General features: G+C 39.6%; 1 protein-coding gene across 1 annotated transcript in view; it reads right to left on the bottom strand.

Annotated features, from left to right (window-relative positions):
* EXOC4 (exocyst complex component 4) overlaps positions 1 to 13,750 on the bottom strand; it is an 816,823-nt gene that overhangs the window by 726,133 nt on the left and 76,940 nt on the right. Inside the window, exon 6 of the mRNA XM_052638352.1 lies at positions 5,973 to 6,216. Coding sequence (XP_052494312.1) covers positions 5,973 to 6,216 — 244 coding nt within the window. The remainder of the gene's footprint in view (positions 1 to 5,972; positions 6,217 to 13,750) is intronic.

Raw genomic sequence — 13,750 nt, 5'->3', positions numbered from 1 at the left:
AGTCTTAGCCACTGGACCCCCACGGAGGTACTGCAATGCTTTATTTTGATTTAAATAACCTGTGTAACACCGTAAATTAATTCTTAAATAATGAATTTATTTTTCACATTAACTTAACAGCTGCAAAATTGGGGGAGGGGAACCCATAACCTCACTATCCAAACACAACTATTTTTAGCATTAAAGCATATTTCTCTCCCATTTTTCCATGAATCTTTCCTCAATACCACAGTGAGCACAGACTATGCAATGTTCTCTTTTTATAGCAGATGCTTAATCTTCCCTCATTCATAATAGAGATGAAGGTAGAGGGCAGAATGATCTTCCAAAAGGGGAAAAGGTCTCCCTGGCAGTCATGGCATCCACCTGCCAGACCAGCAGTTTTACCAAGGTGGAATGATCCTTCAGCACCTCCCCATTCTGCTTTCATTTTTAAATAGGATCATTTTCAAATGAGTCGAGTGGTTGTTTCACACAGGCCAATCCTTCTCTTTTCCCAGTTCTTCTCTCTTCCATATTTCTTGACAAGCTACAACAGCTGTGAGAAGATTCTGTTTCTTCCCTGTATTCCTCATGCTTTTCTTGCTCTTGTTTAGTTGCTAAGTCATGTCCAAGTCTTTGTGACCCCATAGACTGTAGCCCACCAGGCTCCTCTGTCCATGAGATTTCCCAGGCAAGAATACTAGAGTGGGTTGTCATTACCTTCTCCAGGGGACCTTTCTGACCCAGGGATAAAACCTGTGTCTCCTGCATTGGCAGGCAGGTTCTCTACCACTGCACCACCAGGGACTTATATGCTAAATAATAAAGAACCGCCTCCAGCTTTTTTGAGACAAAAATTATAGGAAATGTTCATGAGCTAGATTTTGGAAAAGAACCAATAACTAGACTAGGCAGTGGGACTTGAAGAAATTGATTCTGAGCTGCACAGGTTGCAGGTCACACCAACCATCTGAATCTGAAGACACCACCTGGCTGTCTGAGGAAATTATGGGTAGTAGGAAGTTCTGGGAGCTCTTAAAGCACATGTTATCCTAATGTCTATCAAGTTGGTGACAACAGTAGTTGAATATCTTCCTTTCATAGTAAACTGAGGTTTTAAGACACTAGAAAATGGATGGAAGGACAAAATGTTTCTCCTATAAATAGACAATAGATTGGGGGTCAAGAATAAAATAAAATAAAAAGTGAGGGACCTGGTGATTTTTGAAAATTGGCTGTGAAAGGACTCTGGCTCTGCAGGAAGTGAAAGCAAAAGAGAATTCACTAGTCTGGTTCCCACTCCTTTTCTAGAGAAATAGCACACAACATTAATTCGCTTTCCATAAGGACAAATGAAAACAGGCCTGCAATGCATCACAACCAGAATATATTCAAGATGATGATGCTGAACAATGAAACTTCTAGGAAAAGTTATAGTCTGGTACCTAGCCTCAGAGTAGCATTTACATGCTAATGACTGGAACAAGTTATCTCATCGGGAGTGGGGACTAATGGAGAGAAGAATTCTGCTGAAGAAGGATTCATGGTTCTTTTGTCTCTGCTCCATCTTCCTTTACGGAAAACAGACTCTTGCCCCTTGAGCATGAGATTCCTTGAAGGGTAAAAGAGAACAGTAATAATGCAAACTACTGAGACTTTGCTTCTCTCTAAAATAGTATCACTGACACCTCCCAGTACAGTTTAACAGAGTACCATGCAAGCTTCAAGAATCATCTGCCAACATCCTTTCTAAAATTCTAGACCTCTAGAAGCAACAGTGCCATCACTCTGGAATGAAGTTTCCCAGGTAATTGATTCTTGGAGTTTTATAGCATTTGTTGGTACATAGCCACTACAGACTTGCTCTAAATTATCAGTTATTTGGAACACCAACCCAAGAATTTAGTCTTTGACTTTCAAAAAGAATGGTTGAATCACAATATTTGCTTTCTCTGTGTTATTGTATAATAAAGAGTTTTGGCCCCAAATTTCTGGTTCGTAGATTTTGTAAAATGGAAATCATGTTATAGGCATGAAACCAAGACAAACAGCTTGTTCACGAGCCAGTGTCCAATATATCCTGCCTACAAAAGCCTTTAAAATACTGACAAAACACGAAACTTGAAGGGAAAAAACCCTCCTGCTGACTCATTCTTCACAGAGAAACATTTATTATTTCCTGGGGCAGTATGCTGAATTTCCACTTCTATTGCTATAATTTCCACTTGTGAATTTTGGAAGGGGTTGAGGGAAGGGAAGCAGAAGAGATCAAAATCCTACGAAAGATGCATTGCTTTTAAGGGGACTGTAATGAGAACTGTAGAAAAGTTACTGATCCATAGCCTTTTCCTTTTATTTCCAGTATATATTATAGTTGTGCTGTTTCCCCATGAAAGTTCAGTGTTTTCATCCAAGGACTTGCAGCAACAGGGCAAATAGCAAATCAGAATTCTGAAGAGTGTTCATTAGTAAGCAAGCAAAAGGCCTTCAGGAAAATCCAGGCTCCAGGCAAAGAAAAAAGACAAGCACAGTTTAATCTGGAACCATTCCCAGCTTCTCTGGACCACAGTGTGAGAGATCAATGAACATGAAAGTTGAGAAAGGAATCAAGAATAAATAAACTTATGTATTCATACACAACGTATGCAGGAATGGTACTGACTGGCGCTATTCTAACAAACTCTAACCATATAACCTCATCTAATGAGAGCCAGCCTGTAAGACAGGTATTATGGGATTGGCCAAAAAGTTCATTTGAATTTTCCCATAACATCTTATGAAAAAACAAAAGAACTTTTTGGCTGACCCAGCAGTTTTCTCAGTCACAGAATGGAAATTCAAAGTCAAGTTTGCTCAACTCCAAAATCCATGCTTTTCCAAACACGTGCTTTGACATACTCCATGGCAGAAGAGGGGTAGAAAATGCTTTCTTTACCAATCGTACTGCAGAATGAAGCTTACGAGAGAATTAATTTTTGAAGTTCCAAATAGGGAAAGGAGTACATCAAGGCTGTATATTGTCACCCTGCTTATTTAACTTATATGCAGAGTACATCATGAGAAATGCTGGGCTGGATGAAGCACAAGCTGGAATCAAGATTGCTGGAAGAAATACCTATAACCTCAGATATGCAGATGACACCACACTTTTCACAGAAAGCGAAGAGTAGTCATGTATAGATGTGAGAGTTGGACTGTGAAGAAGGCTGAGCGCTGAAGAATTGATGCTTTTGAACTGTGGTGTTGGAGAAGACTCTTGAGAGTCCCTTGGACCGCAAGGAGATTCAACCAGTCCATTCCGAAGGAGATCAGCCCTGGGATTTCTTTGGAAAGAATGATGCTAAAGCTGAAACTCCAGTACTTTGGCCACCTCATGTGAAGAGTTGACTCATTGGAAAAGACTCTGATGCTGGGAGGGATTGGGGGCAGGAGAAGAACGGGACGACCGAGGATGAGATGGCTGGATGGCATCACTGACTCGATGAACGCGAGTCTGAGTGAACTCCGGGAGATGGTGATGGACAGGGAGGCCTGGCGTGCTGCAATTCATGGGGTCGCAAAGAGTCAGACACGACTGAGCAACTGAACTGAACTGAAAGAACCTCTTGACGAAAGTGAAAGAGCAGAATGAAGAAGTGAGCTTAAAACTCAACATTCATCAAACTAAGATCATGGCATCTGGTCCCACCACTTAGGGCAAATAGTTGGGGAAACAATGGATATGGTGACAGACTTTTATTTTCTTGGGCTCCCAAATCACTGCAGATGGTGACTGCAGCCATGAAATTAAAAGACTCTTGCTCCTTGAAAGAAAAGTTATGACCAAGACAGCATATTAAAAAGTAGAGACATTACTTTGCCAACAAAGATACATCTCGTCAAAGCTATGGTTTTTCCAATAGTCACGTATGGATGTAAGAGTTGGACTATAAAGAAAGCTGAGCACCGAAGAATTGATGCTTTTGAACCATGGTGCTGGAGAAGATTCTCAAGAGTCCCCTGGACTGCAAGGAGATCCAACCAATCCATCCTAAAGGAAATCAGTCCTGAATATTTATTGAAAGGGCTGATGCTGAAGCTGAAACTCCAATACTATGGGCACCTGATGCAAAGAACTGACACATTTGAAAGACCCTGATGCTGGTAAAGACTTAGGGCAGGAGGCGAAGGGGACAACAGAGGATGACATGGCTGGATGGCATCACTGACTCAATGGACGTGAGTTTGAGCAAGCTCTGGGTGTTGATGGACAGGAAAGCATGGCGTGCTGCAGTCCATGGGGTCACAAAGAATCGGACACAACTGAGCAACTGAACTGAAATGAATGTGTAATTAAAATCAGTGTTATTTAGAAAATCCAAAGAATATAAAAAACGTAAGTAGAATACATCAATTTCTCAAAAATTTAAAGTACATCTAGGGACTCCACACTAAGTAAGCTATTATTTCTCTTTAAATTCGCTTATCTTCTTTTAAAAAAGTTTTTAAAGTCCTAAGTACAAAGAGTAGAACTGCCTTCACAACAAGCTAGTCTGATTATGATACTGCCTAGAACACACTGTCCAGCACCTCCCAGGAACTCATATTATTTGAGCAACTCAGAAGAAATGTTCTCCTTTGTCCTCTGTTCTCAGATAAAACCATGGTTTCCATTGGCCTTTCCCCCTCTGACAGCAAATTCTTGCCTTGCCCATATCTGGTGCCCATGGCAGGCTGAGGAATAGAAGAGAGAAGCAGGAAGAAGGGACAGAGACCCATGTAGAGTGAATCTTGGATTTTCTAGGAAAGCCTCAATTTGAAATATCTTCTCCCATCATCAGATGACATCAGAGTATTAAGCTTTAAGCCCAGTGTATGACAGTCAAGAGAGTCAGAATCAGAGGATGATGTGGTTTTCCCCCCATGAAAGAAGAATTATGAAATGTTAGTTGTTTTAAGTACATAAAGGAATTCCTTAGACTGATGCCTATTGGCAAATATAATATCACCACACATTGAAGGAGAAAGCATGGGACAGAACAAAGACCAAGGACTTGCACTCAACTCCAAGACTAGCTACTTGTTCTGTGACCTTGAGCTAATTACTTTATCTCTGAACCCCAGTTTCCTTAACTGTAAAATCTGGATACTAAGTAGCTCAAAAAGTTGTAGTGAGAATTAAATAAGGTAATATACATAAATTGTCTTGAATACAGTTTAGTGCTTAAGAAATATTCAATAACTGCTACTTTCTTACCTTTGAGTATGGATAACTTCTCAACTACATCCAAAACCAGCTGAGCTACACTCATCCAAGCTGTTTTCACCAATCTGAGTTTGTATGGTCCACAGCATCCAAAGTTCAAGAAATAACATCAACTTGGTATATATATACAATGGAGTATTACTCGTCCTTAAGAATGAAATAATGCTATTTGCAGCAACATGGACAGACCTAGAGAGTGTCATATTGAGTGAAGTAAGTCAGATGGGGAAATATCTTTTGACATCCCTTATATGTGGAATCTAAAAAGAAATGATACAAATGAATTTACTTATAAAACAGAAACAGACTCACAGAGTTTGAGAACAAGCATATGGTTGCCAGAGGGGGAAAGAATGGGGGAAGGGATAGTTAGGGTATGTGGGATGGAGACGTGTACACACTGCTATATTTAAAATGGATAACCAACAAGGACCTACTGTATCACACAGGGAACTCGGCTCAGTGTTATGTGGCAGCCTAGATGGAAGGGGGCCTTGGGGGAGAGTGGACACATGTATCAATATAAGTACGGCTGAGTCCCTTTGTTGTTCACCTGAAATGGTCACAATATTATTTGTTAATTAGGTATACTCCTCAATACAAAATAAAGTTTTTTTAAAAAAAGAAATAACATCAACAAAGACGAGAACACGACTTAGTGACTAAACAGCAACAAAGATACATATAATACTTACCACTGCCTACCCTTCCAAAGGTACAGTAAATACAGTTAGCAAAAACCTACCTTGGCTGGTTCTCAGCCGTGAGGTTCTCTCCCCTCTGATAGTCACTGTCGGCCACCTGGGTCGTAGACCTCTTCACGATTTGCTTAAGTTCCTGCTCCAAGCGTTCTGTGATCGCCTTCACTGTCTCTGGGATCTTCTTCAGTTTGGCCAGCCCCTTGATGAGGATGCCCATAAAAAGGGTGCTGTTCTCCTCTGGATCCAACTCCAAATCCTCCTTGATGTCCTGGAGGCTCATTTCCTTCACTGTTAAAAAAAAGAAGAAGAAAGAAAGAAACTAAAAATCAATCAGTAGCCACAGACTGCATAACCACATCCAAAACCAGTATGGGTCTGAATAGACACACGTATACGTAGGGTTGAGTCCCTTTGCTGTTCACCTGAAACTACCAGACATTGTTAACTGACTCTACCCCGATACAAAATAAAAAGATGAAAAAAAAAAAAGATATGGAAATACAAAAAAAAACAACCCAGTATGGATCTAAAAAATGGGACCACTCCCTTAAAAGGAATCACAGATGTTTTTCAATTAAATCTAATTAAATTATACTTACACAGTAAGTCTCTAAGAATCACACACAAAAATTATGTTCCTCAAATTATATCCAACCCAGTTAATAAGGGGTAGAAACATTAAAAGTAAGCAAATCTCCACAGAAAATTTTCTACACTTCTGCAGTGAGTCAGTTGGTTCGTGACATTTACCAACATTCACTGTTTATAAAATGCCATACTTGATGCTGCAGAATTCCAAAGAGCCACACCGTAGTCTTAAATTCATATTGGTTAATTAGGAGCGATAGGTAGCTTGATAAAAAGACATAAATACACGTGGAAAAGACAAGACATATAAGTTAAAAGTATAACAAACTGTAAGAGATGAAGAAAAAGAAAGGAAAAACAGTAGGTACAAGTGAAACAGCTTGAAGAATAGAAGAATATTCCCTAAACACAAAAGAAAAAAAAATTTTCTATTTTTCTTTAAATACACGTCTAACATAATATCATTATCTACTGAAGATAGGTCTTGCTAATCCACGTAAGTTTTCTGAGTAGTAGATCTTTAGACGACAGGTTTCATCTAAACCATAAGGTTTGGGAATGAAAGAAATAGCTTTTAACACTGGCTTTTAACCCCCGTAGGAGTGGAAAGAGGGCAGGGCTGGGCTCTGAGACGTCTGTCATCTACTGAAAACCACAGGCCTTTCCCTCAAACTAACACACATACAACTAACACTTCTCATATAATTTCAGGGGGTTCCACAACAACCAGAGGAACTACAGGTTAAAAACCTCTGGCCTAAAAATAATTTTCTTATAATACAAATGGTGGACTACAATAGACAAAAGCAAAAGTGAGTAAAGGCCTAAGGATGGACCCTAATAAAGGTGTTCCCATCCTCCCCTCTCTCCTTCACTCTTCTAAATACCTGAAAGGCTTTTAAAATGTGATCCCTTCAAGACTTCCCTGGTGGTCCACTAGTTGAGTGTCCACCTGCCAATGCAGGGGACACCGGTTCGATCCCTGGTCCAGGAAGCTCCCATACGCCACAGAGAAACTGAGCAGGAGTGCCACAACTGCTGAAACCCACGCTTCAAAACCTTTAAAGAGACTTTTGAATTTTTTAAAAATGTGGCTCCTGAAAGAGTGTGTACATTCTTCTTTAGTAGATTCAAGCTCATCTATACAACAGACCCAATCAAAGTTCTTCGGCACCACTGGAGTATTTTGAAATTTATTTAGGAAAGAATGAAAATATCCCAGGATATGAAATAAGTCCTTTTAACCACTGGATAAAGTCTCTGAAACCTCTGCTTCAGACAACATGTGCGCTATTCCCCTCAATTTGTTTTTTTGCTCCCAACTCATAAAATGCACGTATAAACTTAATGACTTCACTTCACTTAATGACATCCATGATATAATTACTTACACAAATTTGTTCCTAAGTGAATAAGCCCTCTACAGATTATCCATAATGCTGTTGCCTTAACTTCAACTCACTAGACCAACCCACAACAAGAGAGAAGGAGACAGAATGATCAAATCCATATGGTTTCCTTCACAGCATAGAGGGCATCTGATGATACGGTAATTAATCTTAAATATTTTAATACTAGCAAACTGGGAGCAGAACCAAGAAGCTTTCAGCCTCTAAACTGACATGACAGTTCTGAAGCCAAGTGAAAAAAAAAGTCATCAATATTTCCAGTCATGACATTCCAAGAACAGACAGTTTAGTTACTGGCTTTGTTTTACACATAAAGAACTGGACCCCTCAGGCCACAGAAGTACTCCATCCTGCAAAACCAGCTTCAACAGTAGAGAAGGACTTAGCGGCCAGGGAGCCATCTAAATGCAGCTGGGCAGAGAGGGAAAATGAAGCAAAAGCTCCAAGTAGGGCTTTAGGCAGGAAAAAAGTAACAGAAATTCAGCTGGGACAGAATGATCTTCACGAACGAGCACATCAGCCACAGACAGGACACATCAGGGCCACCTAAACGTCGCACCTTGCACACGAGCTGGGTGATGACGCGTGCTGGGTATGAGGTACGCACAGTTGAAATCAACACGCCCCTAGACTACATGGCATACAGATACTTATATGCACCCTAATATGACAGATAGCCTATTACAAAGAACAAATAAGCAAGGTATGAATAATAAAATGCCACAGCCCCAAATGGCACATTTGCTTACAAACTTATCTTTTCTGTTTGTCTCCCAAAATCTCCTAGAGCATAAACACTGAACAGAGCCAATATTAATTAATTTATATTATCTATTTCACTTGCATCAGCTGAAAATTAAAAGGCAATTCTAAAGAATAATATAATCAGCCATGAAGACTCATCTAATAATCACAAAAACCCGGTGAGGTCAGATAGAATTATTGGTGCTTTAAGGACAAAAGCCTTGTACAAAAATAATCTAGCTGAAACTCAGCAAGTCTTCACACCATCATTAGAACAAAACATCAAGTCCCAACACTGATAAACCCTAAATCACCCTCTTCTATGCACCTCTACTGTTATGTATTCAATGTTTTAAAACTCTTGAAAATTAGAAATACTTTATATCTTTCCCAATTCTCTTATCTTTGATTTTTTATATTTACCTTTTTTTTTCTTTTTTCTTTTTGCTGAGGACCTTATCAAGTGAGAATTTCTTGAACTTGGTTTAGAAGACTTTAACCTATAGGACTGTGTTAAAAGACTTTTATATTCTTGAACCAATTATTTCTACCAGAATGTTACTGGTCCCAGTTGTTTCTTTTAGACACACACATATTACTAAACAGGTAAACAGACAAGACAGGGCAGACAGATAAGCATATATATCTACACCTCAGTGGATATGTGGGATCGTGGAAGGTGGGTTTAACTAGTACACTAAGGTAGTCATGAAAGAATTAACTAGATGCTATCTAAGGTCTTTTCAAGCTCTATAATTCCCTGATTCCATTAAACCATAGTTAACTTTAGGTATCTCTGCTTCCAAGGCCTACAGCTAATTATAAGAGCCTATTTAGTAACAGACAAGCAAGGTGAATAGTCCATTTATGCAGCTAAATATCTCATAAGAGAAAACTACTTTTCTGTTCATCAGTAAATACAGAAAGCAACCTAGACCAGCCCCTGTGCTTTATTTTTCTCAGTATGTTTGGTAAGAAGATAGGTAACACAGGCCAGGCCTATACACACGTCATTAAACTGCAGAAGGTAAGGGCCCTGGTAATACACATTAACTTTTTATTGAATATGCCATTTTGTTTATCGTTTATAGTTATACCTGTCAGTTAAGGCATAAGAGTTAATGGCAGTGTTTCCTATAGAAATTCCTACAGATGTCACTCCTTACACTATGCAGGGTCCATAAATTATGTAAAGTTCATATATATGATTTCAACCTATATAATTTACATGTTGTATTCAAGAACCTTATCCCTGTTTAAGAGAACTGTTACTATGAATCAGAATTCAGCGTTAAAAAAAAAAAAACCTTCAAAAAAATTACCAAGCCTAATTAGACCACAAAGTATCAACAGAACTGTACATTGTCACGCTGCCCTCACTGTTCTGAGCCTGGCCTCAAAACACTGACAATATTCTTAAGGGGAAAATAAGAAAGTTACTGCTTAAAAATAATTCTTATGCTTCTGATCAACCTGGCACTGTAAGCTCACACCTAAGATACACAATCTGCTCAAAACTCAATTATACATAAAATATAAGCTAAGAAATTAAAAAAAAAAAAAAAAAAGCTCAAAATTGACAACAACATCTCTGTGGACAAGAAATGCAAACAAGTTGAGACAGAGTGTGTGTCCAATGAACTCTGGGTGGAGAAGCAGGCAAAGGCAGGCAGGATTTGGCCCACGTGGAGCTACAGACTTAGCACGCTCCAGTGGACAGGCGAGATAACAAAAGTCCTTTGAAGGCTGCAAGCACAAGACCAAACCAAGCTCCAGACCCACACTGGTAGGCTACTGGCCTCATCAAATCCTTATCCTCCATTGATGCCCCAGTGGAGCAACTTGGTCAACTGCTTATCTTAAATACCATTGGGTTCACCAATGAAAAATTACCTCTAACATCTTTTATTCTAATTAATGTACCCACCGCTGCATATTGAGAGAGCAGTATCTGATGCACTGGTTGCCTCTGGAGTATAGAATCTTGATTAGGGTCTTTCAAATGTTAACTAACTACCCCCAGAGTGTGCACTCCTGATTAAGGTACTTCAAAACTGTTAACTAAGCACCCCTAAGGTGCAGATTAAATTACTTAAAAGAAAACTACAGACAATATAACACCCCACTCTTGAAAGGAGGCTGCCAAAAGCTGTTGACAGCTGCTGCTACTGGGGGCAATCATTTCCAAGGAGCTAGGAGATTTTACAGCCTCAGCATATGGATAGTTTCAATTCAGAGGTGAAAATAGAACCCCACATTGCACTGAGTTTTGAAAACACAATGAATATACATTGATCCTTCCATAGTGAAAGTGGGCTGAGGGGAAAATGATGGTATGTTTGGAGAGAATGTACAGTGGAGTACTCTATCAGGATAAAAAACAAAACTAACATCTGTTGAATCAATTTCGTAGATGATATAATGCACTCAGTTCAGTTCAGTCGCTCCGACGTGGCCGACTCTTTGCAACACCATGGACTGCAGAGCATGCCAGGCCTCCCTGTCCATCACCAACCGCCGGAGTTTATTCAAACTCATCTCCATCGAGTCGGTGATGCCATCCAACCATCTCAACCTCTGTCATCCCCTTCTCCCCCTCCCTTGAATCTTTCCCAGCATCAGGGTCATTTCAAATGAGCCAGTTCTTCACATCAGGTGGCCAAAGTATTGGAGTTTCAGCTTCAGCATCAGTCCTTCCAATGAATATTCAGGACTGATTTCCTTTAGGATGGACTGGTTGGAACTCCTTGCAGTCCAAGGGACTCTCAAGAGTCTTCTCCAACACCACAGTTCAAAAGCATCAATTCTTCGATGCTCAGCTTTCTTTATAGTCCAACTCTCACATCCATACATAACTACCTAAAACACCATAGCTTTGACTAGATGGATCTTTGGTGGCAAAGTAATGTCTCTGATTTTTAATACGCTGTCTAGGTTGGTAATAACTTTCCTTGCAAGGAGCAAGTATCTTTTAATTTCATGGCTGCAGTCACATCTGCAGTAATTTTGGAGCCCCAGAAAAATAAAGTCTCTCACTGTTTCCCCATCAATTTGTCGTGAAGTGATGGGACCAGATGCCATGATCTTCGTTTTCTGAATGTTGAGCTTTAAGCCAACTTTTTCACTCTCCTCTTCACTTTCATCAAGAGGCTCTTTAGTTCCTCTTCACTTTCTGCCATAAGGGTGGTGTCATGTGCATATCTGAGGTTATTGATATTTCTCCCCGCAATCTTGATTCCAGCTTGTGCTTCTTCCAGCCCAGCGTTTCTCATGATGTACTCTGCATATAAGTTAAATAAGCAGGGTGACAATATACAGCCTTGACGTACTCCTTCCCCTATTTGGAACCAGTCTATTGTTCCCTGTCCAGTTCTAACTGTTGCTTCCTGACCTCCATACAGATTTCTCAAGAGGCAGGTCAGGTGGTCTGGTATTCCCATCTCTTTAAGAATTTTCCAGTTTGGTGATCCACAAACTCAAAGGCTTTGGCACAGTCAATAAAGCAGAAGTAAATGCACATTATATTGCCTAGAGCAAAAAGGATGCCCCTCTGCAGGGCAAAGAGTAGCAATCAATGGAGAAGAGGCTACTAGAAATGTAACAGGGATCCAAGATAAGAGACTAGGAACAGGTGAATAAATTGATTGTTTATATTAATACTCACTAAACGTTATTAGGCTAAGGTCGGTTGTTAATGTATGATTTTGTAAGTTCAATTGCCATAGAGATAGAATGATATAGTAGAAAGAACACAAAGCTTGGCATCACTTTAGATCAAATTATCATGTCTAGTAGCGTGTTCTCTCAATTTCTTCAAATGTGAAGAGGAGACAACATTATCAAGAAAATTGTGCCAATTAAATGAGATAATATGAACACCAAGGTAAACACCGAACTTTTTTTTTTTTTAATGCATTTTTAAAACCTCTAGCTTCACTAACACTTCAGGGCTCCTAAAGACAAGGATGGTGGTTTAGATCCCCATTTCTCAACATTTCCTCCGGAAGCAAAACAGAACAATAAAAATAAACAAAATTCATAAAAACCATGCTTTCGGGATAACCTGAAAGACAGAAATTGCCCCAAATTCAAAATAACTAAAAATAAAAATAAGAACAAAAAAAATCACCTAATGCCAGGAAGTGTTATATCATGCTCCTCTCCCACCACTTCTTTGCCACAAGGCTTTGTTACAAGCAAACGTATACTGTGAAAAACTATAATAAAGAAATTTAAAGAGAGATAATGATGAACCTAAAGATGGATTTAGAATCAAAGTTTTAGAAAGACAAAGTCAACCCTAAGTTTCAATACTAACAAGATATACAAGCAGATCACAGCTTGAAGTATACGGACTTAAAAGCAGACATAATTTGAAAGAGCAGTGTTTGAAACACATAGCCACTGAGAGAGAAATGAGACAAAAAGAGATAAAAGCCCTTTGGCTATGGGATGATGAAGGGAGAAAAAAGCAAAAAGGCAAAGAGGAGAGTCACAATTCAAAGAGCAAACAAGCTTACCCCACCACCAAAATAAAAAGTCCACTAAAGATGAGAGTGAAAAGTTGGCTTAAAACTCAACGTTCAGAAAACTAAGATCATGGCATCTGGTCCCATCACCTCATGGCAAATACACAGGGAAACAATCGAAACACTGAGAGACTTTATGTTTGGGGGGCTCCAAATCACTGCAGATGGTGACTGCAGATGGTGAAATTAAGACACTTACTCCTTGGAAGAAAAGCTATGACCAACCGGGACAGCATATTAAAAAGCAGAGACATTACTTTACCAACAAAGGTCTGTCTAGTCAAAGCTATGGTTTTTCCAGAAGTCACGCATGGATGTGAGAGTTGGACTATAAAGAAAGCTGAGCGCCGAAGTATTGATGCTTTTGAACTGTGGTGTTGGAGGAGACTCTTGAGAGTCCCTTGGACTGCAAGGAGATCCAACCAGTCAACCTTAAAGGAAATCAGTCCTGAATATTCATTGGAAGGACTGATGCTGAAGCTGAAACTCCCGTACTTTAGCCACCTGATGCAAAAAACCAACTCAGTGGAAAAGACCCTAATGCTGGGAAAG

Source organism: Budorcas taxicolor, chromosome 4 (assembly GCF_023091745.1).
Source record: "Budorcas taxicolor isolate Tak-1 chromosome 4, Takin1.1, whole genome shotgun sequence".
In the NCBI taxonomy this organism is placed as follows: Eukaryota; Metazoa; Chordata; class Mammalia; order Artiodactyla; family Bovidae; genus Budorcas; species Budorcas taxicolor.
The sequence above is the reverse complement of the archived record's forward strand: the minus strand, read 5'-3'. Positions and strand labels throughout refer to the sequence as shown.